The following is a 27,133-nucleotide window of genomic DNA, read 5'->3' as shown; positions in this document are numbered from 1 at the left end:
GTGACCCCATGGGTTCCAGGATGCATGGCTTCCCTGTCCTTCACTATGTCCCAGAGTTTGCTCAAACTCACATCCTTTGAGTCGGTGATGCCATCCATCTCATCCTCTGTCACCCTCTTATCCTTTTGTTCTCAATCTTTCCCAGCATCGGAGTCTTGCAGGAAATGTGTGTGTATTTTACCTCATAAAACTATTCAGATAAATTCATTAGAAGTTTTGAACCAGTATGTTAAGAATATCAAAAGTTTTCAAGTGTATGGTTCATTTCCAAAACTTTTTATTGTTTCTTGTTATATTGGTGACAATAGTAACAGAATTGCCTTTGGGATATCATAGCCGTTTACATTTCAAAATCTCTAGGCACATACTACGAAACTAAAATTTCCTTCTCACGTAACATGTATACTTGAGAGTATTATTGAACACATCGCACAACTTCTGGTTGATGGGACAAGAGTCCATATTCCCAGGTTAGGGCTGCAGGGTTCAAACTTCCCACCAGACAAGTGCTTGGGAGGCCATGGGATTCTTTAGCTAAAATACCACATGTATGGAGAGGGGGAAAGGGATGTGTGTACGCCTTGACGCTGTCAACAAAGATAAAAATGGAGCCAGAAGGTTTATTACACATGGTGAGGATATTTTTCAGTGTGTTTGAAATCGAGTGTCATAGTTATCATCAGTAGCTCCGCAGTCTGTGCGAACTATTTTCCCGATGGAGGACCCTCAGACCCTGTTTTTCCAGTTGGCCTGCTCTTGCTTTGGACAAGAACGTCGGCTCTTCTGGGATCTGACTCTGGAATTCCTTGTGCACACCTGTGTCCCCACGTGCCGAAGTATCTGAGGAAGTTGCCACTGTCCCTCTAGGACAAGTAACAAGAGTGGTTTAAAAACAAAAGTCCCTGGAGAGGGGTAGGTTTCTACCCACCTGCAGAAGCTGATTCTGCTCAGTCACGTGGCCTCTGGATCCATTATTACTCAGGATAAAGGGGGCGTTGCTTGCGAACTGTCCAATCAGGACCGCAGAAGGGGAAGGTGGGTGGGGCCACGTCCCGCAAACCGTGTGGTCGGCCTCTCCTGGCACGCTCTGCGTGGAGTCTCGCCGTGTTGAAGCAGCTCAGGTTAGTTCGCTGCAGCTTCATTACCGCTATGAGCTGCAGAGGCCGCGTGAGCCTAAGGAATGACGCCGGAGAACCCCGGAAGGCGTGAAGTGGTGAGTGTGCTGGGCCAGGTGTCTCGGTACAGGGAGGCGGGACAGGGATGATGAGAGACAGTCTGCCTCGGCGGGACCGCCTCCCTGTGCGGTCCACTCCAGGGTTTGTGGCCTCGAGTCCACCTGGGGGCGCCTCTCAACCTCCTTCCACTCCGGCTCCCAAAGTGGGGATGGGGCCGGCAGCCGGGACCTCGGGCTTCCCGTCCGGTCCCTGCAGGCGGTAACTTTAAGCCCGGAGCCTTTCTGGGCAGCTTTGCCTGCAGAGCCCCACGTCTCCTCCAGAATGTGTGGTGACCCTGGGGAGGGTCATCAGGGGACCATCGTGATCTGTTCTCCGTGGCTTGTGCGTGGGAGGAGTTTTGGTGTATGGGATTCTCCAGTCCCTTCTTTCTACCCAAGGGGAACCCGTTTTCTCCTGAGTTTTCCAAGTTTGGAGAGCAGGGTTTCAAATCCTGAACTCTATCTCCCCAGATTAACTCTTCCTACGACTGGCAGTAAATCCCTAAATTTCCAAGATCCCTCTCACATTCCTAAAGCCAACTCTCTCTCTTCAGTTCACAGCATCTTTATCAACTATTTGTCCTTCGTGGTGTGTTTCAAACAGACATCATATTTTAATTGTCTATTCTTTCTCTGCAGAGTTGCGGGTGGCTCTCTTTTAAACATTTATATTTGCTGTGTATATTTTCCATGAGAGGAAAGCTGAGGATAACCACCTGGAACCACGTTGTATGAAATCCTTGTGCTTCACTTCCCAGGATCTCTCCTGGGTGCAAACATCCTATGGGAAATCTTTTCGGTGTATTTTCCCCTTTGGAAATGTTCCTGGGTATTCTTACCTGTCAGCACTACCCCTCCCCTGGTCTGTCACCCTGGAAAGATTTATTCATTTATGTGAGCCTCAGTTATTAAAAAAAATTAAAATTTATGTAACCAGTGGAGATTGAAAGATAGTATAAAATATTTCCAGAGAGGCAAGGAATAGGTGAACTTCAGGGGAAAAAAAAAAGTTCTTCTGTTACATTGGTTGTATTAAAAATTCTTGTTTCTCTTTTTCTTCCTCCCGGAACAGGTGTAGTAATTTTCTGAAGTCTGTTTTTGTTTTGGGTTTTTTTTTTTTTTTATCAGTTTTGGGGTTTTTTGAGGGGGTTCCAGTGCAATTCCAGGGCTTAGGCTTGAGGTGTTCAAGTACAATTTTTTATTGAAATGAGTCGAGGGATGAATTGGGAGATTGGGGTTGACATCTTTACACTACTATGTATAAAATAACTGATAAGAGTCTACTGTATGGCATAGGGAACTCTCCTCAGTACTCTGTGGTACCCTAAATGGGAAGGAAATCTAAAAAAGGATATGTGTATTTGTATAACTGATTCACCTTGCTGTACAGTAGAAACTAACCCAATATTGCAAAGCAGTTATACTCCAATAAAAATTAATAAAAATAAGGTAAAATAAAATGTTCTAGAGAAATTAAACAAATAAGATTATTGAAATATAGTTGATTTACAATGTATTTCAGGTATACAGCAAAGTGATTCTGATATATATATACATGCGTATATGTATATACGCATGTATATATATTATTTTTTAGATCTTTTTCCATTATGGGTAATCAAAATTGAGTATAGTTCCCTATGTTCTACAGTAGGCCCTTGTTGATTATCTGTTTTATATATAGAAGTGTGTATATTTTAATCCCAAACTCCTAATTTATCCTTTCCCCAATTACATGTTTATAAAACAATTTCTTGCCATGGAAATAATAATTCACATTTTCCAAGAGTAGTACATACTTATGGGTTTCTTGTTGACTTAGAAGAATATAATTTTCTTCCCTCCTTTCTACATAAACACCAGGTTTGTGTGATTTTGCTGGAATCACAGCTCACACCCACAATGGAAGGAGCCCTTAAGCTGAGAGAAACAACAGAGCCCTGGAAAGCTGGGGATACAAGTGCACATGGTGCAAGGGGTTTGTGGGGAGAGAGGATGTGGTGACTCCCTTTTGAAGTTGTTAACATGGTCCCCCCAGAGCTGTTTCGAGTCATAGGTTGGAGTTTTGCATTCACAGCATAGCTGTGCTCAGAGTGTAATTTGTCTACATTGAGAAAGTTTGTGACAGTCAGGAGTTCTGAGTCCTGGGTTGGGTTCCTGCATGCGTGCTCAGTAACTCAGTCATGTCTGACTCTTTGCAACCCCATGGACTGTAGCCCGCCAGGCTCCTCTGTCCATGGGATTCTCCTGGCAAGAATACTGGAGTGGGTTGCCATTTTGTCCTCCAGGCGATCTTCCCAACCCAGGGATCGAACCCAAGTCTCCCACATCTTCCTGCATTAGCAGGCACCCTGAGCCACCTGGGAAGCCCCATGTCCTGGGTTAGGGGTCACAAATTTGGGAGTTCATTTGAGTCAGCACCTTAAATTGAATTCTGCTGAGTTTTCTCACTGGGGGGAACAGATGCCTGAGAAAGGGAGTGGTCCCTTTATTCCCTAAGGAGAGTAGGGCATGTGGCGCTCCCAGGGTTCATTCCTGTGGCTGCTCCAGTGCCCCCACCCTCCTTCACCAGGGACTGACCCGGTCAAGCAGTTCTGTCTTAATCAGGAGAACCTACATGCATGCTTTCTCAGTCGTTTCAATTGTGTCTGACTCTTTGCAACTCTGTGGACTGTAGCCTGCCACGCTCCTCTGTCCATGCTCTAGGCAAGAATACTGGAGTGGATTGCCATGCCCTCCTTCAGGGGATCTTCCGGACCCAGGGATTGAACCTGAGTTTCTAATGTCGCCTGCATTGGCAGGCAAGTTCTTTACCACCAGTGCCACCTGGGAAGCCCCCCAGGAGAGCCTGCTGCTGCTGCTGCTAAGTCGCTTCAGTCATGTCCGACTCTTAGCGACCCCATGGACTGCAGCCTACCAGGCTCCTCCGTCCATGGAATTTGCCAGGCAAGAGTACTGGAATGGGTTGCCATTGCCTTCTCCGCCAGGAGAGCCTGGCATGTATTAAATTTTCTGAGTGTGGCTCTGTCTGTCCTGTAGGACTCAGGCTGCTTATCTGTGCTGATTCCAAAGTTTGTGGTTTTTTTCCTTTGGATTCTTCTATCCATTAAACAGTGCAGTCCTTTGGCTCTAACTTCCTTTAACACTTTGTAATTAATTCCCTGTGTGGGAAATAACATTTTTAGTTTCTGAGGCTTTAAAAAATCAGAGATGATGTCATAAGGCAAGACAGTTGTGGAACTAAATAGAATCTTTGTTCCTTTTAGGGAAGAGAAGCTCAAGATGTGAGATGAATGTGCTTACATTTTCAGGTATGCGTTTTCTTTTATGTCAGTGTGCACATCTTTAGAGTATATTGCAGGATTTCCTGATGGCTCAGTCAATAAAGAGTCTGCCTGCAATGCAGGAGACCTGGGTTCAATCCCTGGGTTGGGAAGATCCTCTAGAGAAGGAAATGGCAACCCACTCCAGTATTCTTGGCTGGAGAACTCCATGGACAGAGGAGCCTGGCGGGCTACAGTCTATGGGGTCACAAAGAGTTGGACTCGACTGAGTGACTAATACTTAGAATATATTAAAATTTAAAAGGCTATAGCAGGGGATTCCCTGGTAGTCCAGTGGTTAGGAGATTTCACTGCCCAGGTGGGAGTTCAGTCCCTGCTCGGGAAACTAAGATCCTACAAGCCATGCAGTGTAGCCAAAGGGAAAAAAAAAGCTAAAGCAATGGAATTTCTATCTTCACTGATGTGAGGACAGCTAATCAAAGCTTACGTCAGGGAGAGACGTTAAAGAAGGAGAGGACATTTATATACCTAGGGTTGATTCATGTTGCTGTATGGCAGAAACGAATACAATATAGTAAAGCAATTGTCTTTCACTTAAAAATACATTTTAAATAAAAGCTTACACCAATCTTTGAAAATTCTACTGTGTTTAAAGAACTAAACCCAAACCCTTGTTGCATTATAATGTTGTATTTATTCCTGAAAATACTTCTCCCCTCCTTGATGTGAGATACAGAGAAGGTGCAAACTGGGATGTACCTTAACCTTCTAGTTAGCAAGGATGTGGCAATTTTCATTCTGTATGGTTTATCCTTTTGTAGCCATTAGTGTTTAAAGGAGCGGCTGTGGTTTCCCACGTATTGTTGTTGTTTAGTCCCTAAGTTGTGTCTGACTTTTTCTGACCCCGTGTACTGTAGCACACCAGGCTTCCCTCTCCTTCACCATCTCCCAGAGTTTGCTCATGTCTATTGAGTCAGTGAGGCTCTCTCACCATCTCATCCTCTGCTGCCCTCTTCTCCTTTTGCCCTCAGTCTTTCCCAGCATCAGGGTCTTTTCCAGCGAGTCAGCTCTTTGCTTCAGGTGGCCAAAGTATCGGAAGTTCAGCTTCAGCAACACTCCTTCCAATGAATATTCAGGGTTGATTTCCTTTAGGATTGACTGGTTTGATACAAAAATTAAAGACAGGTTATGAAATAGTAAAACATGGTATATATCTTTTTCTCTGCTTATTTTCAATAAACCTGCAAGATACAAAGCCTAACTTAAGCAAAGTAACTGCCCACCTGTCCTGGCCCCGTCCATCTCTGTTACTCCAGCCACTGCAGATACACAGTTCTGATCATTTCTTGAGCTTCCTGTTAGTGTTTCCTCACATAAAAACAAGGCATTGTGAATGCATATTTTTCATACCCATTTTGTCCTTGTAAGGAGTGGTCAGACTCCATATTTTTAAAAATTTTTTGAAATATAGTTGATTTACAATGTTGTTAATTTCTACTGTATAGCGAAGTGACTCAGTTATATGTGTGTATATGTATATATATATATATATATTCATTTTCACTATGGTTTATCCCAGGATATTGAATATATTTCCCTGTGTTAATATAGTAGAACTTTATTGTTTAGCCATTCTATATATCAGGGGTCCCCAACCTCCGGGCCTGATGATCTGAGGTGAAGCTGATGTAGTAATAATAGAAAAGTGTCCAATAAGTGTAATGGGCTTGAGTCATCCCAAAACCATCCCCTCACCACCACCCCAGTGCATGGAAAAATTGTCTCCCACAAAATCAGTCTCGTGCCAAAAAGGTTGGGAACCACTGCTATGTATAATAGTTTGCATCTGCTAATCCCAGACTCCCAATCCCTCTCTCCCCCACAGCCCCTCCCTCTTGGCAAACACAGGTCTGTTCTCTGTGTCTCTTCAGACTCCACATTTCTTTGAGGTTTGCTGACAGCTTACGCCTTACCCCTCTCTCTTCCTGCTGTGTCCACCCCTGGACAAGCTGATGACAAAGTCTGTAGTCCTCTGGCATTAGCTTCATGCTTCAGCCACACAAGCCCCTGTCTGTATGCAAAACCCTTGTCCTGGCCCCACCCCAAGATTCTTTGCTTGACCAAAGAATATTCTGACCCTGAACCTTACCCTGGGCCTATCTGTGTAGTTCCTTGCGAAATCCAGTTTTAGCTAATAAGTAGTTCCTTAGCAAGTCCAGAAACCCCACTAATAAGTCAGTTAACCCAGAGCTCCCCAATTCCTCATATCTGATCATTTTCTGTGTCCAATTGGGTTCCTGTGCCCCACCGCCACCCCTCAGGTGATGTGTGCTCACCCTGACCTAACTTCAGTAAGAATCCTGTGAGGTCAGTGTATCCAGACCCACTAAGCCCTGTTTTCCTTCAAGTAAGTTTCTATCCACTGACCCCGAACCTTGCTCTCTGGCCATGATTTCCCACTTCGATATGCTGTGTTCAGAGCTGAGCACAGTCTCATTTCCCATCTGCTGTGAAATCTCAGCCCATCGGTCTCCATACCTGTCCCAACGGTTCTGGATGAAATCCACTTTATCCTGTTTCTGTCATTGAATGATTTTTTCTCTAACACCCCCTAGCCATGATCAAAACCCAGGCCAGGCCCCCTTTCCTTGCTTGCTGAAGCCATTTCAGCGCTACTTGAAAGGCCAGCCCTACCTACCCCCTAAGACCTCAATTATGTGGGTTATAGGCTTTTAAAAATTTATTTATTTTCAGCTACACTGGGTCTTCATTGCTGCATGCAGGCTTTCTCTAGTTGTAGCAAGTGGGGGCTACTCTCTAGTTGCTGTGCACAGGCTTCTCATTGCGGTGGCTTCTCTTGTTGCAGAGCCCAGGCTCTAGGGGTCATGGGCTCAGTAGCTGTGGTCCTGTGGCATACGGAATCTTTCCAAATCAGGGATGGAACCCGTGTCCCCTGCATTGGCAGGAGGATTCTTAACCACTGGACCATCAGGAAAATCCGGCTTTCTTTACATGTGGTGTTTTTTTTTTTTTGGCCTCACCGTGTGGCATGCAGGATCTTAGTTCCCTGACCACGGATCGAACCTGTGCCCCCTGCATTGGGAGCACAGGGTCTTAACCACTGGACCAGCAGGGAAGTCCCAGTCATAGACTTTTTCCTCCTTGAGTGTGTGTGTTTGCATGACACACCAGCATCAGTCTCAACGTGGGAACCAGACCACTGTAGGTGACGATGACAGTTGGCACCGTGAGCAGCATGGCCAGGCATGATGCACCCCTGGAGGTCTGTCTTCTCTTGCTCTGACTTGCTCACCTGCTCTGCGTTTGTTGGCGGCTGGTGCTGGGGGCTGCTCAGTGCTGGTGAGCTTGTGCTGGCTGCTGTGCTGCCGTGTGTTCCGTTGTTGACCCCACCAGGCCTCAGTCTTAGGTTCAGCAGATGAGAGTGGCAGTTTCAATTCCTTGGCTTTGGGGAGCAGTAGTATCGCATTGGGCTTCCCTGGTGGCTGCCAGAACCCACCTGCCCATGCAGGAGACTTGGGTTTGATCCTGGATTGGGAAGCTCCCCTGAAGAAGGAAATGGCAACCAAGTCCAGTATCCTTGCCTGGGAAATCCCATGGAAATGGCAGTTGCAAAAGAGTCGGACATGACTTAGCGACTAAACAACAAAGAATGGAATTGGGCTCTCCTCGAATTAGTCCTGGGTCGATATCTTTGCCGGGATCTATCTGTGTGTTAGAGTGAAGCTGTGACAGAGGCAGGGGTGGCTGGCCCTGATATACCCCGGGGGGGGTGGGAGAGAGGGACTCTATGCTGTGCAGGAGGTGGTTTCAAGGAGTGTTGCTCCTGAAAGAACAGTCATTTGAAAAGAGAGAGGGACTTCCCAAGTGGTCCAGTGGTTAAGACGCCCAGCTTCCACTGCATCGGGTGCAGGATCAACCCCTGGTTGGGGAACTAAGATCCCACATGCTGTACATGCTACATTGCTTCAGTCATGTCCGACTCTTTGGGACACTGTGGACTGTGGCCCACCAGGCTCCCCTGTCCATGGGATTCTCCAGGCAAGAATTCTGGAGTGGGTTGCCATGCCCTCCTCCAGGGGATCTTCCCAATCCAGGGATTGAACCCCATCTCCTGCATTGGCAGGGGGGTTCTTTACCACTAGCACCAGTGTGGCCAAAAATTTGAGAGAGAGAGAGAGAAGAGAGGGGAAAGGCAACAGACAGTAGTTGGCAGGCTAAAACCGTACTCCCCTAACACAGAGGGCTCACTTGCACCCTAAAGTTCCTCTTAAGTTTCTCTGCCCCCGCCTCTACTGCAGCAAAGCTCCTGACCCTCAGAGGTACAGGGGCAACATGTAGCACAGCCAAGGGGTTAGTTCAGACTGACTTTAAACCTCAAGTTAGTTTAAACTTACTTTAAACCACACAGCAACAGTTGTCATGAATGAGACCCCTATTCCTGCTGGCACATATGTGAGGCCCTCAGTAGGGAAAATCTTATAAATACCACAGTGGAGAGGTCACTATCTCCCCTGGAATATGTTCAGTGACTAAAAAAACAACACAGGGATGGACAGGAGAGAGGAAACAAAGGAAGAATATAGAAACAAGGGTCCACAATTGGACCCAACTGGAAGTCTAAAATACACTAAAAGACTTTAAACAACCCAGATGATAAAGGGGTACTTTTTGGTTTCTGGGCCCCTACAGCAGAGCTTCTGAATTAATTTGGTCATCTGCTGTGTTGCATTGATTCACAAACCTTCATGCAAATAATCAGTGCTGGGTTTCCAATTATATTAGAATCCCAGTAAACTTAAGCAGGGCTTTCCTTGGTGGCTCAGTGGTAAAGAATCCGCCTGCCAGTGCAGGAGATTGCAGGTTTGGTCCCTGTTGGGAAGATCCCTGGAGAAGGAAATGGCAAGCCACTCCAGTATTCTTGCCTGGAAAATTCCATGGACAGAGGAGCAGGCAGGCTACAGTCCATAGGGTCAAAAAAGAGACACAACTGAGCAACTAAACAACAACAAACTTAAGCAAGGAACTCCCCATAATCTTAGAGGAATTACTGAATAGGCATATCTTTAATGATTGTCAGCCAACTCTTCTCTTGCCCAAATTCTCCCATGGTCAGAGGATCGATTTTCCTAAAGTACTCTATAGTAAACAGGAAAGCTCTGTACCAGTGAGTCAAAATTAAAATTAAATACTTTTTGCTAATTGCAAATTGGCTTGACAAAGTAGGACCCCACAGTCTACCCCCCTAGGTAAATTGCATTATTGTGCTCATGCTCAGTTGTATCCGACTCTTTGTGACCCCATGGACTGTAGCCTGCGAGGCTCCTCTGTCCACGGGATTTTTCAGGCAAGAATACTGGAGTGGGTTGCCATTTCTTTTTGCAAGGGATCTTCCCAGCCCAGGGATCAAACCTGAGTCTCCTTTATTCCTACATTGCAGGGAGATTCTTTCCCCGCTGAGCCATCGAGGAAGCCTAAATTACATCATATGGGCCAATGAAAATTAAACGGGGCCTTGAAGGATGGAAGACCATTACAAAAAAAAATTTTTTTTGGCCACACCACATAGCACACAGGATGTTAGTTCCTCGCCCAGGGATCGAACCTGTGCCCCCTGAAGTGGAAATGCAGATTCTTAACCACTGGGCCGCCAGGGAAGTCCCCACAAAAATTATTTAGCAAAGAGGTGATTGCTCCCTGTACTTCTCCTTTTCACAGCTGAGTTTGGCCTGTTCTTAAATCTAAAAAGACTGAATGACCTCTGACAGTGGATTACCGAACACGTGAGGTTGTGGTCACACCAAATGAACCTCTGTACTCAGTCCCCAACATTGTGGAAATTACCAACTCCATCCCGTAAACAGCTGGCAGGCACCCTGCTCTCACAGATTCGGATAAATTTGTTGTGTTTGGTGCCTATTTCAACAGCTGCTTTGCTGCCCTTGGCCCTCACCTCTGAAGGGACGTGACACACCTTGACCGGGTTAGCTTTGGGAACCTCAGCACCGCTGCCACTGCACACGGGCTCTGCAGGCAGATGTGAGCTGCATCCTCTTGGCTCCAAGAGCACAGGTATGACATGACATTGATGACATTCTCCTCTGAGGACGTTCATTTGACATTCAGGACATTGCAGATACTGAAAAAAGTTGCTCATGGAAAGTGCATGGGTCATTAGCCCATCCATAAGTAAGGCCCTGACCCCTTGGTTAAATTCCTGAAAATGATGTGGTAAATAAACAAGGGGCTCCTTCCTCCCTGACTATGAAAAAAATAACAATGGTCCCTCTCTGCACCCACAGCAACTCCTAGGTTATTTTGATGTTTGGAAGGCAACATATTCTTTTTTTTTCCTTAATGAAGTTTGTTTATTTGGGGCTGTGCTGGGTCTTTGTTGCCGGGCAGGCTTTTCTCTAGTTGCAGCGAGCAGGGGCTACTCTCTCTTATGATGCATGGGCTTCTCATTGTGGTGGCTTCTCTTGTTGCAGAGTACAGGCTCTAGAGCGCAGGCTCAGTATTGAGGAGCATGGACTTAGCTGCTCCGTGGCACATGGGATCTTCTAGGACCTGGGATCAAACCCATGTCCCCTGCATTAGCAGGCAGATTCTTCACCACTAAGCCTCCAGGGAAGCCCCTGATAATAAGACCCTCTTGAAATACAATGAAGCCAAACCTGAGTCTCTGGCTCAGCCTTCCTGTAGGAAAGGGCTCCCTCCCCTCCTGCAGTCCCTTTCTAGGTACCATAGTTTTGGAAGAGGTCACTTTTCACCATTCAGTTCAATGTTACTTGTAGGCTTGTCATGTGTGACTTTTATCATGTTGAAGTGTATTCATTCTGTGCCTAATTTGTTGAGTTTTATCATGAAAGGATGTTAAATGTTGTCAAATTCTATTTCTGCATCTATTGAGGTGATCATATAATGCTTTTCATCTTTTAAAAAAAGATTTGTAATACTTTTTCTTTTGGCTGTGCTAGGTCCCAGTTGTGGTTGGTGGGATCTTTAATTAGCATGTAAGCTCTTTAGCTTCAGCATGCAGGATCTAGTTACCTGACCAGCAATCGAACCAGGGCCCTTGTGTGGGGAGGTCAGAGTTCTTAAGTACTGGACCACCAAGGAAGTCCCAATTGTTATTTCTTTAAATAAGCTTTCTACTATTCTCCCTCTCTTCTCCTTATGGGATTTTCATGATGCACATATTATGTCTTTTCTTGTGACCTCATGGACTGTAGCCTGCCAGGCTCCTCTGTCCATGGGATTCTCCAGGCAAGAATATTTGAGTGGGTTGCCATTTCCTTCTCCAACGGATCTTCCCAACCCAGGAATCGAACTGGGGTCTCCTGAATTGCAGGCAGATTCTTTACCGACTGAGCTACGAGGGAAGCCAGTGTCTTTTGTTGATGTTCCCTGCAGCTGTGAAAGTGCTGCACTCAGTATGCCAGCAAATTTGGAAAACTCAGCAGTGGCCACAGGACTGGAAAAGGTCAATTTTCATTCCAATCCCAAAGAAAAGTAATGCCAAAGAATGCTCAAATCACCGCACAATTGCGCTCATCTCACACGCTAGTAAAGTAATGCTCAAAATTCTCCAAGCCAGGCTTCAGCAATATGTGAACTGTGAACTTCCAGATGTTCAAGCTGGTTTTAGAAAAGGCAGAGGAACCAGAGATCAAATTGCCAACATCTGCTGGATCATCGAAAAAGCAAGAGAGTTCCAGAAAAACATCTATTTCTGCTTTATTGACTATGCCACAGCCTTTGACTGTGTGGATCACAATAAACTGTGGAAAATTGTTCAAGAAATGGAAATACCAGACCACCTGACCTGCCTCCTGAGAAACCTGTATGCAGGTCAAAAAACAACAGATAGAACCAGACATGGAACAATGGACTGGTTCCAAATTGGGAAAGGAGTATGTCAAAACTGTATTCAACTTATATACAGAGTACATCACGGGAAATACTGGACTGGATGAAGCACAAGCTGGAATCAAGATTGCCGGGAGAAATATCAATAACCTCAGATATGCAGATAACACCACCCTTATGGCAGAAAGCAAAGAAGAACTAAAGAGCTTCTGGATGAACGTGAAAGAGGAGGGTGAAAAAATTGGCCTAAAACTCAACATTCAAAAAACTGAGATCATGCATTCAGTCCCAGCACTTCATGGAAAATAGATGGGGACACAATGGAAACAGTGACAGACTTTATGTGGGGGGGGGGGGGGCTCCAAAATCACTGCAGATGGTAACTGCAGCCATGAAATTAAAAGACACTTGTTTCTTGGAAGAAAAGCTATGACCAACCTAGATAGCATATTAAAAAACAGAGACATTACTTTACCGACAAAGTCTGTATAGTCAAAGCTATGGTTTTTCCAGTGGTCATGTATGGATGTGAGTTGGACCATAAAGAAAGCCAAGTGCTGCAGAATTGATGCTTTTGAACTGTGGTGTTGGAGAAGACTCTTCAGAGTCCCTTGGACTGCAAGGAGATCCAACCTGTCCATCCTAAAGGAGATCAGTCCTGAGTGTTCATCAGAAGGACTGATGCTGAAGCAGAATCTCCAATACTTTGGCCACCTGATGTGAAGAGCTAACTCATTGGAAAAGACCCTGATGCTGGGAAGGGTTGAGAACAGAAGGAGAAGGGCATGACAGAGGATGAGATGGTTGGATGGCATCACTGTCTCAATAGACATGAGTGTGAGCAAGCTCTGAGAGATGGTGAAAGACAGAGAACCCTGGCATGCTGCAGTCCATGGGGTTGCAAAGAGTCGGACATGACTGAGCGACTGAACAAGTCTTGCAAAACATCTCCAGGAAGGTCCAGCCTTTGGAAGGGGTGTGTTAATTTTTTCTTTTTGTTGCAGCCATTCACAGGTGGGCAGAGTGAGATTATATACCTGTTAGCTACACACAAGCACTATAGTTTAACAGTCGGACTTCCTGGTAGCTCAGTTGGTAGAGAATCCTCCTACAATGTGGGAGACCTGGGTTCAGTCTCTGCGTCTGGAAGATCCCCTGGAGGAGGAAATAGCAGTCAACTCCAATATTCTTGCCTGGAGAATCTCATGGACAGAGGATTCTGGTGGGCTACAGTCCATTGGGTCACAAAGCATCAGCCATGACTGAGTGACTAATCCATGCATACAAAGTGTCAGGGTCCTTTGAAGCAGGCCATTATGTATGATTATAGTAACAACAGCAAGGAAAAGCAAGTCAAAGAAACCATTTCCATCATAGAGTCAGAGTTGGCTTTTCCTTGCAACAGCTGAGGATCAGAGTTGTCCCTTTTCACCACTACATGCTGTCTCATTGACTTGTGTTCTTCCTCTAGACGTAAATCACACAATTTGGCCACACAGTTTGTTTGTGAGGTTCCTGAAAGGGAATCTATGGATGATATATGGTCATCTGTTAACTTCTTATTCTATTTATTCATTTCTACTTTTTAAAAATTTTATTTTTAATTGGAGGATAATTGCTTTACAATGTTGCGTTGGTTTCTGCTAAGCAACATGAATCAGCTATTAGTATACATACATCTCCTCCCTCTTGACCTGCTTCTTTGATTTACAGAAAGAACTGACAAACTAGTCAAGGTTTTGTGTGATTAAATATTGGAAAGATGTGCTTGGGCGGGAGATGAGTAGGGCATGTAGGTGCCTCGTTTAAAAGTTAGTTCCATTATAGCTTTGCTGAAATGACAAGGAAAGGGACATCCTGCTGAGGGCATTTTCCTATAAAGAGACGTCTAAACTATCTCCTGAAGATGTGTTTTTTTTTAATCTTTTCTTGTGCCTTTGAATTTTTTTGGCCAATACTGGACAGGTTGTACTGTGAAAAGGAACTGAGGTAAATAGGCCTTTAATGTCAGGTTTGATGTTTATTTGCCTAAACTTAAGTTCTGTTGACTATTTGTTGTCACTGTCAGAGGTAAAATATCCTCAGTTGTCCTTGTTTTTGTCTCCCCTATCTACCTTGGGGATACTGTGTTAGTCACTCAGTTGTGTCTGACTCTTTGCAACCCCATGGACTGTAGCCCACCAGGCTCCTCTGTCCATGGGATTCTCCAGGCAAGAATACTGGAGTGGGTTGCCATGCCCTCCTCCAGGGGATCTTCCCAACCAAGGGATTTAACCCAGGTCTCCTGCATTGCAGCCCTTTGCTATGCTATGCTAAGTCACTTCAGTCATGTCCGACTCTGTGTGACCCCATAGATGGCAGCCCACCAGGCTCCCCCGTCCCTGGGATTCTCCAGGCAAGAATACTGGAGTCGGTTGCCATTTCCTTCTCCAATGCATGAAAGTGAAAAGTGAACATGAAATCACTCAGTCGTGTCCGACTCATAGCGACCCCATGGATTGCAGCCTAACAGGCTCCTCCGTCCATGGGATTTTCCAAGCAAGAGTACTGGAGTGGGGTGCCACAGCCCTTTAGAGACTTCTAAATAAGTTCTGGAACATACCATTGTTTCTGAGTTCCCTACCGTGATTAAACATATGTCTTCTGATGTAGTGGTTTGTTGTGGCTAAGAGGAAAGTTTTATCATCCCATGATCTGGTCTGAGTATTTTAATGAGCCTGTGTCCATGGGCTCTGCCCTTCTCTGGTGTGATAAAAAAAATGTTTGGTCTTTGTCCACAGTCCTTAGCAAAGATTTCCCAAGGCCCTTGGACTCTGAGTGATACTGGTGATGTTGTTTTTAGTCGCTAAGTCGTTTCTGACTCTTTGTGACCCCATGGACTGTAACACACCAGGCTCCAGTCCTCCGCTACCTATGGGAGTTTCCTCAAATCCATATACATTGAGTCAGTGAGGCTATCTAACCATACCTCCTCTATTTGATAATAAGAGCATCTTATGTTGTAATAAGGCAACTGTTTCTAGGCCCCTTGATGGCTTCAGGGTAGGGGTTTGGTCACCAGTGACCAGGAAGAACTTTCAGCCCAGTTCCCAGCCTCAAGAGAGGAAGGAGGTGCTGAAGATTGAGTCCTTCTCCAGCGGTCGACATAAGAAAACTCTATGGAAACCCCTAAAGCTCGGGATTCAGAGAGATCTGACTTGGTGAACCCATCAGTGAGCCAGGAAGCTGTCCTGTGTGGAGATAACATGGAAGCTCCCTGCCACCCCCACCCCCACCACTTTGCCCTGGGCACCCTTTCCACGTGGCTGTTCCTGATAAAAGAGTCAGAAATGATGGAGCACACACACACACTCAAACATAAATACCCCAATAGAGGGGCTTCCCAGGTGGCTCCACTGAGAGCCCGCCTGCCAATGCAGGAGACACAGGTCTGATCCCTAGGTCAGGAAGATCCCCTGGAGAAGGAAATGGCAGCCCACTCCAGTATTCTAGCCTGGCAGGCTGCAGTCCATGGGGTCACAAAAGGGTCAGACACGATTTAGTGACTGAACAATAACCCCAATACAAAATAAAAAGTTTTAAAAAATCAAGTAAACTGGTAATAATAAGCAGTGCTTGTCTTCATTCTGATAGCTGCTCTAGACAATTAACAAAGATGAGGTGTTGTCCAGGGAACCTCTAAATTTGTGGTGGGTCAGGCAGAAATGTGTTTAGCCCAGCCCCTGCCCACTTTGCAGCTGGCATCTGACAGTGGGTACTGTGATAGGATTCAACCCATAAACTGTGGAATCTGATGTTAATTCTGGTTAGTTTGTGTCAGACTTGAATTGCACTGCAGGACACCCAGTTGGTGTTGGAGAATTGGAGTTGTTTTGGAAAACATACCAGGTGTTTGCTGAGAGGTCCGCGGAAAGACTAGTGGGGAGTCCAGTTGACTCTTTGCCTCCCACCATAGCACTGCCCTCTGGCACTGGTAGGATCCCAGTTGGTTAGCCTCTAATGAAATAGATTTTTTGGCGGTGGGGGATATAACTGATTAACAATGTTGTGATAGTTTTAGGTGAACAGCAAAGGGACTCACCCATACATGTACATGTATCCATTATCACTCAAACTCCCCTCCGATCCAGGCTGCCACATAACACTGAGCAGAGTTCCTTGTGCTATACAGCAGGTCCTTGTTGGTTATCCATTTTAAATATAGAAGTGTGTATATATCCATTCTAAACTCCCTTCTCCCTGTTTTTCCCAAGAACTATAAATTCATTCTCTAAGTTGAAATACATTCTTTTGAGGACAAGACTTATTAAAAAGTGCAGAATATTGTAGGCATATTTCAAAATGGCTATTTTTCAGTCTCTTTCCAATTTTGGAGACAGTACTTCACCCTGTGACCTCAGTCCTTTGACAGATTTAAGAAGAGTCATTGATTTTTAAGTTTCTTTGCTTTTTATAAAAAGTCTGTTTGTTGAGGATGGGACTGTAACCTTTTAAGCTCCTTATCTGCTGATCAGAGGTCTCTAACTCCATTTTTTAATGTTTGACTGCTGATATCTTCTTCCTGAGTGGAGAAAACCCAGTTCTTCCTACCTAGGCATCTCCTTTACTTTTACCCAGAACTCTTCAGTCCTGATACTTCCAGTCACCAAATATGTGAAGGTTTTACCCCCACAATAAGTAATTCTCTGTGACACCAGTGGGGTGTCCTACAACTTAACTCAATCCTAACACTATCTGCCCTGGGACAGCATCAGATTCTACAGGTTAAGAGCTAAGTCTCGCAAAACTGTCAGCACTGCCCCCCACACACAATTTCAGATGCCAATCACAAGGAGTAGTTCCCCAGATTACTCACAACTTCTGTCTGACATGGCTACAAATCAGAAGTTCTCACAGGCCCCTCCTTGGGTTCTGTTTGCAAGAGCAGCTCACAGAACTCAGAGACACACTGAAGTTATTAATACATTTACCAGTTTATTAAAGGATATGATAAGTGATATAGGTGAAGTGATACATAGGGTGAAGTCTGAGAGAGTCCCTTGGAGCTGGGGTGTATCACCCTCCCTGTACATGGACCACCAACCTGGAAGCCCTCTGAATCCCCCCTTACCACTGGGATTTTATGGAGGCTTCCTCATGTAGGCATGATTAATTGTTAACTTCATTTTCAGCCCCCTCCCCTTTCTGGAGGATGAGGGAGGGTGTTGGGCTGAAAATTCCAAGTTCATGATCATGACTTGGTCTTTCCAGTGACTGGCCCCTCACCCAGCAGCCACCCAGGAGCCCAACCAGAGTCACTTCAATAGAATGAGAGATGGTCCTAGTGCTCTTATCCCTTAGGAATTTAAAAAAATTATTTATTTGGCTGTACTGGGTCTTAGTTGCAGTATTCAGGATCTAGTTCTCTGACCAGGGATCAAATCAGGCCCCCTGCATTGGGAGTGGGGAGTCTTAGCCACTGGACCACCAGGGAAATCCCTCCCTTAGGAATTTACAAGGGTTTTAGGAGCCCTGTGCCAGGAACGAGGGTCAGAGACTAGGATATATTTTTCCTATTATGTGACTGATGACAACTTTAAAGTCTTACCCCTTCTTCCCTTTGTGCCCCAAATCTGTACAAGGTGATAAGAAAGGCTGCATGTGATCTGCCACCATAGCCTATGCCCCTAAGCGCAGCCTTAAAAAAAAAAACAGGCCAGACTCCTCTCCACTATTCAACCAACCCTTAGGTGGAGGTCCATGTTCCGCCTTTCTCTGCAGGTTATAGAAAGAGTAACTTGGTATTTATATATACTGCAATATTGTTGTTTAGTCCCTAAGTTGTATCTGACTCTTGCAACCCCATGGGCTATAGCCCACCAGGCTCCTCTGTCATGGAATTCTCCAGGCAAGAATACTGGAGTGGGGTGCCATTTTCTTCTCCAATATATACTTTAATAAACCGTACTTATTTGCTCTATTGATAAATCCTCCAGATCTTTCCATAGCAATACCCTTTGTTTATAAAAACTACATATGATGATGAACTCAGGGAACCCATCCTTTCTTAGTTGACACTTGGCTTCTTACTGATTGTTGTTGCCAAAACCATGAGTGAAAACTCAGATTGCCACTTTATAGGACAAAGTAATATACAAATTTTGTTGCCAACCTTAATTACTGCTTAAAATTTCTATCAGCATGTAAAGCAATTATCCTTCAATTAAAAAAAAAATCAGCATATATATTTAGAAAAGAATATACAAAATGTTTCCTGGCTAGATTTAGTGATAATTGAAACATCCTTGGAATCTTCATGAAAATTCATAAATGACCTGTGGGCGTTGGTGAGAGAGTCCCCAACCTTCCCATGCCTCATTCATCACCAACCTGCCCCTTACATGATGGCGGTTGTGATTCTCTGTTTATTCTTCCATACCTTCACCATCTTTTATTTTTCACTCTGCAATTTCCTTTCAGTTTTGCCTCCTTTGACCTTTCAACGAGTAAGTATGAAAGAAATTACATTGAAAAGGTCTTCCGTGGTTTCTCGGTCTGTGTTTCACACATGCCCTGAAGCTTCATGGCTGGTCTAGGATTGTGGGGTTCACCCTCCCACTTGAGCCAAGTGCCCCCGAGGATGGGGTAGGATAAGGGGGCTTTTCAGTCTTCCAAACGAGGGAGAGTAGGTAGGGAAGAATGGGTCTCTCTCACAGCAAATGGTCAAAGATCAAAAGTGGGGCGAGACTCATTATTACACATGGTGAGGCCACATCTCAGTGTCCGTTCTGGGGAAGAAGTGTCACAGTTCCGTGAGGGCCTTGCGGCCATCGGATTCAATGCAGGGACCATGGACGGGCCTCCCTGCCAGGTCAAGGTCCAAGCAAAGACGTGACCTCCGGCCTGCTGTCACTCAGGCACGGCAGGGCGGGGCCTTGCGAGCTGTCCAATCAGGGGAGTCGCCGGTTACGTACGTGTGAGCGCCTGTAGGGCACGCTCCAGTGTCGGGCGTGGGTGGCGTGGACTGCGTGCTGGTTCCCATTCGCTCCCGCAGCGCAGCAGATCCCCTTCTCTGTGTCCTTAAAAGGCTCCGGTGGCTCCGCGGCATCCTGTCAGTGTGACCTGCACTTGCCGCGGCAGTCGGGGAGTGGATGACTGGGAAGCCAAGAAACCAAAAAATGGTGAGCTGGGAGAGCCGGGTGTTGGAAGAAGGGGGCTGAGGGACCTGCTGGAACTGGCCGTGGTGGGACCTGGGCCTCCCCGTGGTCAACTTCGGACCCGCGGACCCGAGTCCACACACCCTGAGCGCGGCACGCAGTGCACGGACTCAGCGGGCAGTTGGGACCCGGGGCGGCCTCTCTGCTCACCGCTGCGGCTGTGTCTGCTCCAGGTTGTGTGGTGTCCACGGAGAGGGTTGTAACGGGACAATCGTGACTCAGTATTCGGGGTCCCTGCATTAGAGGAGCAGCGGTCTGTGGGGTCCCTCCTTTCTCCCCGGGGCGGAGGAACTCTCATTTCCCCTCACTTTTCAAATGTATGAAGAACAGTGTCACAAATCCAAGACCCTGTCTCCCTACTCCAGCTCTTCCCAGGGCAGGAAACAAATGGCTAAATTTCCAGATCTTTCCTGATATTCCCAAACGCCATCTTCCCCTTTTCAGTTCATAGCTTCATTATTAACTACTTGCCCTCTGTGGTGCATTTCAAGCTACGCAGTATTTTAAATTGTTTATTATTAATCCACAAGGGCCATGAATGACTCTTTAAAGTTTAGTTTTTTGTCTGTGTATGTTTTCCATGAGAAGAAACCAGAAATTAACCACCGGGAACTACACTGTATTTAAGTCTTGTGCCGTCCCCTCCTTACTCCACCCCACAAGCTTTCCCAGCCACAGACATCCTATTTTGTTTAAGCCCTTTGGGTGGAGGTTCCTCTTGGGAGACTCCTGGGTGGTCGGTCTTTTCATCATAGTTCCAGGTCAGCCTTGTCCCTCCCTGAGTTTGTGCCCTTATTCACTTTTAAGCCTTTTTTTAGCTGTATGGGTCCTAGTTGTGGCATGTAGGGTCTAGTTCCACGACCAAGGGTTGAACCCTGGTCCCCTGCAGTGAGAGCGCAGTCCTAGCCACTGGACCACCAAGGAAGTCCTAAGTTTCCATCTTTAGTAACTGTAAATGTATTTAATCAATAGATCTTGAAAGAGAATATAAAATATTTCCAAAGGGGAATAAAGAGGTGAATTTCAGAAAAAATATTCCATTATACCATTCCATTAGTTACATTTTATCTTTTTTTTGTCACATAACTGACTGTAAGTAACATTCAAGATCTTTTTTTTTCTTTTCTTCAATTATTATTTACAGTTTCTTGCCATGGAAATGATAATTGACTGACATTTACTTTCTGAAAGGAATAGATATTTGTGTTTTGTTCTTGAAATAGAAAAAAATGCCTTACAGTTTTCCTCCCTTCTTTGTACATAAATACTGGATTGAATGGTTCTGTTGGATTATTCAAACACTGGGTATGTGTCATTTAAAATATCAATGGAGTTCATGATAATGACAGTGGGGAGCCCAGACCTGTGGGCTCTTAGCTCTTAGCTAAGGCTCCCTTGAGCCTACAAAGGGAAGTACTCAGAGGACCAACTGTTCTATCTGGGGAGCCTTCCCCTGCAAGTGTCCTACCTGCTCTCACCAACCATGGAAGGAGCCTTTATAGTGCGAGAAGATACAGCCCTGGAAAGGTGGGGGTGCACTTTCGACGGTGGGGGATACAGAGTGACGCCCTGAGACCCTAACTGTTGATTACCAGGTTGAACTTTGTACTGTAACTGTACATACGAATTACTCATGATTTGAGTGTGTTGAGAAAGTCTGTGAAGGTCAGGAATTGTGTCTTCTTGGACAAGAGTTTATGAATTGGCGAGTTCATTTATGTTAGAACTTTACATTGAATCTGGTGAAGAGTTTTCTCACTTGTAAGAATTGAAGTATGGAAAGGGAGCATTTGTTGGAGCCTCCAGAGTTCATTTCTGTGGCTATTCATGTGGCTGACCCTCACCACTGACACGCTCTCCATTCAGTCGCTCAGTTGTGTCTGACTCTTTGCGACCCCATGAACTGCAGCATGCCAGGTTTCCCTCCTTCACCATCTCCGGGAGTTTGCTCAAACTCATGTCCATCAGATCCGTGATGCCATCTAACCATCTCATCCTCTGTCATCCCTTTCTCCTCCTGCCTTCAATCTTTCCCAGCATCACAGTCTTTCCTAATGAGTCAGCTCTGACACACTCCAGGGGTTGTATTCCCACAGTGGGAGATCTGAACCTCAAGCCTGGAAATCTCAGTTTCTTCCGAATTATAGGGAAATAGGCTGCTAATCTCACTGATTCAAATATTTACATTTCTTTCCTTGTATACATTTATATATTGAATGATGCAGGTTTTTTTTAAAAGATTTTTTGATGTGGACCATTCTTAAAGACTTCATTGAATTTGACATTGCTTGTTTCATGTTTTGGGTTTTTGGCCCCAAGGCATGTGGGATCTCAGCTCCCAGACCAGGGATTGAACCTCTACCACCTGCATTGGAAGGTGAACCCTGAACCATTGGATCACCAGGGAAGGCCCTGTTGCAATTCTTTAGTTTCCCTTCATAGTCTGTGACATTGTTTTAAGTGTTTATGATTCTCAAGCTTTCGGTGTATGTTGACAGAGAGACATTGGGAATAAGACAAAAAACTCTGGAACTAAACAGAATATTCTTTCCTTTTAGGCAAGAGATCCTCAAGATATGAGAGGAGTGTATTTGAGTTCTTAGGTGGCTTTTACATTTGTAGGTCAGTTTTTTGTATGTGCTTGTCCTTAGAGAACTTTGAAATTCTAAGTGTTACAGTACTGCTGAAGCAAATGAATTCATGAGGAAAACTATTTAAAATATACATAAAATCACTGAAAATCCTAGTATATTTAATGGATTACATGCAAATTCCTCATGCATTACGTGTTACTTATTTCTGAAAAAGCTCCCAGAGTGAGCTACAAGAAGCTATGATGCCCCCTTGTTACTTTTGTTAAAAGGAGATTTGAAACTCTTATTTTTTATGGTTTAAACTTTTATAAGGGTTAGCATTTAAAGGAGTAAATCTTAGAAGGGTTTCCTCTGTAGATAAGTAAAAACTAAACTTAAAAAGTTCAAAGCAAAAATAAGTTAATTAAAGGCTATTAAATATATAGTATATGCATATTACTCAGTTAATTTTAAATCATCATGGAAGGTTAGCAAAAACCTGTAAGATAAGACTGTCAAAAGTAGACTCATGCCAGGGCGTCCTGGCCTCTCAAGTGGTCTTGCTTCAGCCGCTCCCAAATAACCAGTGTAGATCATTTTAAGGCTTTAGTGAAATTTTTTTTCTTTACAAATTTTAATTTCTGGCCACACTGTGTGGCATGTGGGATCTTAGTTCCCCCACTGATTGAACCCACACCCCTTGCCCTGGAAGGCAGAGTTTTAACCACTGGACCACCAGGGAAGTCCATTTCTTGAGCATCTTGATTTGGTGCTGCTTTATCAAAAAAGAAGCAATTGTAAATGCATATTTTTCTTTCCCACCTTTGTCTTTGTCATGAGTAGTCAGACATTTTTTTTGCTTTTTGTTTCAGTTTAAGCCCCACTGATCTGTTAAATAACAAAAATACAATTGAATAAATTTTAAAGGTTTAATTGGTTTTATTAAGTGATTGAATCAGACAGCATCGCATCTAGGGAGTGGAGAGGTGTCCACATGGAAGGCTTAGATGGGTAGAAGGCCAAAGGGGTATGGAAAGAGTGAATTATCTTGCTTTGAGGGATAATAAAAACCTATATGGCTGATTACCTCAGTGGTGCTGGCCAGCAAATTAAAAGCAAAAATAAGCTCAGACTGGTATAAGATGACATTCCTGGGGGAGATTCTTCAGCACTCAGCCTTCTTTGTGGCCCAATTCTCACATCCATACTATGGGAAAAGCCATAGCTTTTGACTGTACAGACCTTTTTTGGCAAAGTGATGTCTCTGCTTTTTAATACACTGTCTGGGTTTGTCATAGCTTTCCTTTAGGGGTCTACTGTTTCTTTTTAACACCTTCTTTTTTCCTTTGTGCCCTAACCTGATGAGAAGTCTGGGTCCTCCACTCTAGAGATGACAGGAGATTCCAGCCACACAAGCTCCTGGCTTTGGGCAAGAATTTTTGCCCCAGTCCCAGCCTCCAACTACAATGAACATCCAGACCAGGCTCCTTTCTGCTTGAGAGGAAGGAAGATCTGATCCAGTGAATCATAAATTAAATTTTAATTTAGTTTCTGCCACTGGAAAATTATATTGCTAAATGGAACTCCACTGACCTTTATTGCTAATTACTTAATATGGCCCAATGTAAATAGGGTTTTGAAGGATGGAAAACCATTATACAAACCTGTTTAGTGAGGAAGTGATTAACCCCTCCTTTTAATTGGAGAAGGAAATGGCAACCCACTCCAGTACTCTTGCTTCGAAAATTCCATGGACAGAGGAGCCTGGTAGGCTACAGTCCATGGGGTCACAAAGAGTCGGACAGGACTGAGCAACTTCACTTCACTTCACTTTAATTGGCGTATTTGGTCTGTTCACAAACCTGGAAAGAATGAATGACATCTCACATTGGATTATGGCAACCTTGAGGCTGTTGTTTCACCAAATAAGCCCCAATTCCCAGCCCCCATCATTTTGGAAATGACTGACTTCATCCACTCAGCAGCTGCTAAATATCCTGCCCTCACAGATTGGGCTAAGTCTTTTCTGTTCAGTGTCTCTTTCAGCAGCCTCTCAGCACACTTGGCCTTCACCTTTACCTGGTGGCCTCAGAGAACCTCAGCGCCATCGCCACTGCACACGGTCTCTGCAGGCAGGTCTGACCCGCACCACCTTGTGCCATGAGCATGAGTGACGTGACATTAATGACATCTCTTCTGAGGACATCAGAACATAAAAAATGTTGAAATATATTTGAGCCCATTTAAGCTATTACTTGTAAAATGGCCCACCTGGAATAGTTCGCACAAAAAAACAAAAAGGCTGTGGATTCTGGTGAAAATGCCAGATGACAGGCATTCCCCTCTGCGCCGTCAAACCCTGAGTCACAGTAGAGGCTTCAGGGACCTCCGCTCCTGCCTCTGGAGTTTCCCATCAGGCCTGAAGCTGTCCACAGGCTTCTAACCAAGGTCCTGCCCTGGCCTTGCACTGTAGGCCACTCGAGCTGCAGTTACATCTCCTGACGGAGCTGTGCTGAAAACAGATAACCCTGAAAATGGGACCTCCCATCCAGATTCCCATTAGGATTTGAAACCCTGTAAACAGCACCCCAAGAGCTCAGCACAGCTGTGGGGACCCCCCTGAGACAAGATAAAGCTGACCCTGGGACCCCCACCATAACCTACCTGCAGGAGGCGTGGAGGCCTTCCCCCTCCTGGGTCCCTTGCCAGATGCTAAAGGTCATCACCCCTTCTCAGACCCCTAGGCTCCCTGTGGGCTCCTTAGGATTCCCTGAGTGACGAGCAAGGGGAGTTCACAGACTTCAGAACGACATCTCCACATTCATACATGATCCAGGTTTTCACCCCTTAGTTGGACATCCTGCTAAAGGAGGGGACTCAATGGTCCACAACACACTCAACATCAGCCTGTCGTCTTAGCCCTGACCAGCAGTTGCCTTGGAGAGCATGTGTTTACTGACCCCTGGGCAATCGTCTAAGAGTGTGTGATAAAAGAATTCTGGCAATCTCTTGCCTAACAGGTATCCCCAATATACATCAAGGTAACACTTGTCTGTATATATACTGAGGCCTCCCTAGGACACTCTTAACCACATCAGAGCACATCCGTTGGAACACGGCATTCAGTGGGGTTTTAATTCTCTGTTTGCAGGATACAGGCCTTTATAAGAGTGCCATAGTGACTGAAGTAACTTCAAATCAACTGAACAAAGATGGCCTTTTTCAGTCATCTGAGATGAATATTAATGCCTTTTTTACTTCATCTTCTTTTTTTTCCCTGATAGATGTTACCTTTCTCTACAGCAGTTTTAGGTTTATAGAAAGCTTGGTTACAAAGTACAGAAAGGTCATACTTAACCTCTCTGCCATCATAGTTTTGCCCTGTTTTTTATATCCTGTATTATTGTGGTACATTTGTTAAATTCGTTGAACCAATGCTGATACATTACAGTCCACATTTTAGGACAGCGTTGACTCTTGTTTAGACAGTCTGTGGGCTTTGGCAACGTAAAATGAGCTTGTTTCTGTCATGTCCATGTCGTGTATTCTACTTTCATGCCCTGAAAGTCCCCTGTGCTCCCCCTATTCATTTATTCATTCCTCCCTCCCACCCCCAAATCCCTGCAGACGCAGATTTTCCATTGTCCCGTGGTTTTTTCCCTTTGCAGAACTGTGGTTGGAATAATACAGTATGTAGCCTTATCATGTTGGCTGCTTTCACTTAACAATGATTTTAAGGTTCTCTCTGTCTTTTTGGTTTGATACCTTGTTTCCTTTTAACAGTGAATAACATTTCATTATATTGATGTTCCAGTGATTATTTTTCCATTCACCTGTTGGAGAATTTCTTGTTTACCTGTAAGTCTTGGCAATCATGAGTAAACCTTTTATAAACAATTCACACACAGGTATTTTTATGAATGAAGATGTTCTGGGTGGGTTTTTGTTTTTGGCTGTACTGGGGCTTCCTTGCTGCACCAGCTTTTCTCTACTTGTGGAGAGCAGAGGCTACCTCTAGTTGCTGTGTGCAGGCTTCTTGTGGTGGTAGCAGCTCCTGTGGCGTAGCCTGGGCTCTAGGACACAGAGGCTGCGTGTGGTTCCCAGGTCCTAGAGCACAGGCTCAGTAGTTGTGGTGCATGGGACAGCTGCTCTGCGACATGTGGGATCCTCCCACACTGGGGATCAAACCTGTGTCTCCTGCATTGGCAGGCAGATTACCCCGGAGCCACCAGGGAAGCCCCTGTGACAGCAAGTTTTCAACTGATTTGGTAAACTACAAAGGAGCCTGGTTGCTGGATTATACGGTTAAGTATTGTAAGAAACTGCCCGTTTTCCCATGAATTCGTAGTGTTTTCCATTCCCACCAGCAGTGAGTGAGGGTTCCTGTCACTCCGCATCTTCTCCATCCTTTAATGCTTATTCTCAGTTGTTTTTTTAATTTTAGGATTTTGTAACAAGTATCTAGAAATGATATTATTATTCTTTTATTTGCAATCCTAATGACAAAGACATGAGCATCTTTTCTTATGCTTGCTTACCATCCATGTGGCTTGGTGAGGGGTGTGTTCTGATATTTTGTCCATTTTTAATTGTGTGGTCTGTCTTATTGTTGAGTTTTAAGAGTTGTTTAGATATTTTGGATGCTGGTCTTTTATCAGATAAGTGGTTTGTAGAGATTTTTTCCCAGTCTGTAGCTTGTTTTCAGTCTCTTAACCCTGTCTTTCATAGAGAAAGCTGTCATTTTAATGACATCAGTTTACTGATTTTTTTTTTCCTTTCATCAATCCTGCTTTTGTTGTGTTGAATCAAAAAACTCATCACCAAACTCAAGGTCACCAAAAAAACCTCAAGGTCACCTAGATTTTCTCCTGTGTTTTTTTTTTCCCCCAGTATTTTTTTTTTTTAATTGAAGTATGGAGTAACGGGCAAATTTGGCCTTGGAATACAGAATGAAGCAGGGCAAAGCCTAATAGAGTTTTG

At 44.8% G+C, this 27,133-nt stretch overlaps 1 protein-coding gene across 2 annotated transcripts in view; it reads left to right on the top strand.

Annotated features, from left to right (window-relative positions):
• Positions 1–27,133, top strand: part of LOC104999864 (zinc finger protein 791-like) — a 70,196-nt gene that overhangs the window by 30,513 nt on the left and 12,550 nt on the right. Inside the window, exon 1 of one of the 2 annotated variants that reach the window (XM_010855493.1) lies at positions 19,366–19,544. The exons of the other annotated variant lie outside the window; for it this stretch is intronic. Coding sequence (XP_010853795.1) covers positions 19,515–19,544 — 30 coding nt within the window. The 5' untranslated portion in view covers positions 19,366–19,514. Of the gene's footprint in view, positions 1–19,365; positions 19,545–27,133 lie in introns of those variants that run through there. 2 annotated transcript variants of the gene reach the window in all.

Source organism: Bison bison, unplaced genomic scaffold (assembly GCF_000754665.1).
Source record: "Bison bison bison isolate TAMUID 2011002044 unplaced genomic scaffold, Bison_UMD1.0 scf7180017864365, whole genome shotgun sequence".
Lineage (NCBI taxonomy): Eukaryota > Metazoa > Chordata > Mammalia > Artiodactyla > Bovidae > Bison > Bison bison.
Note: the sequence above shows the minus strand (reverse complement) of the source record. Positions and strands in the feature narration are given on the sequence as shown.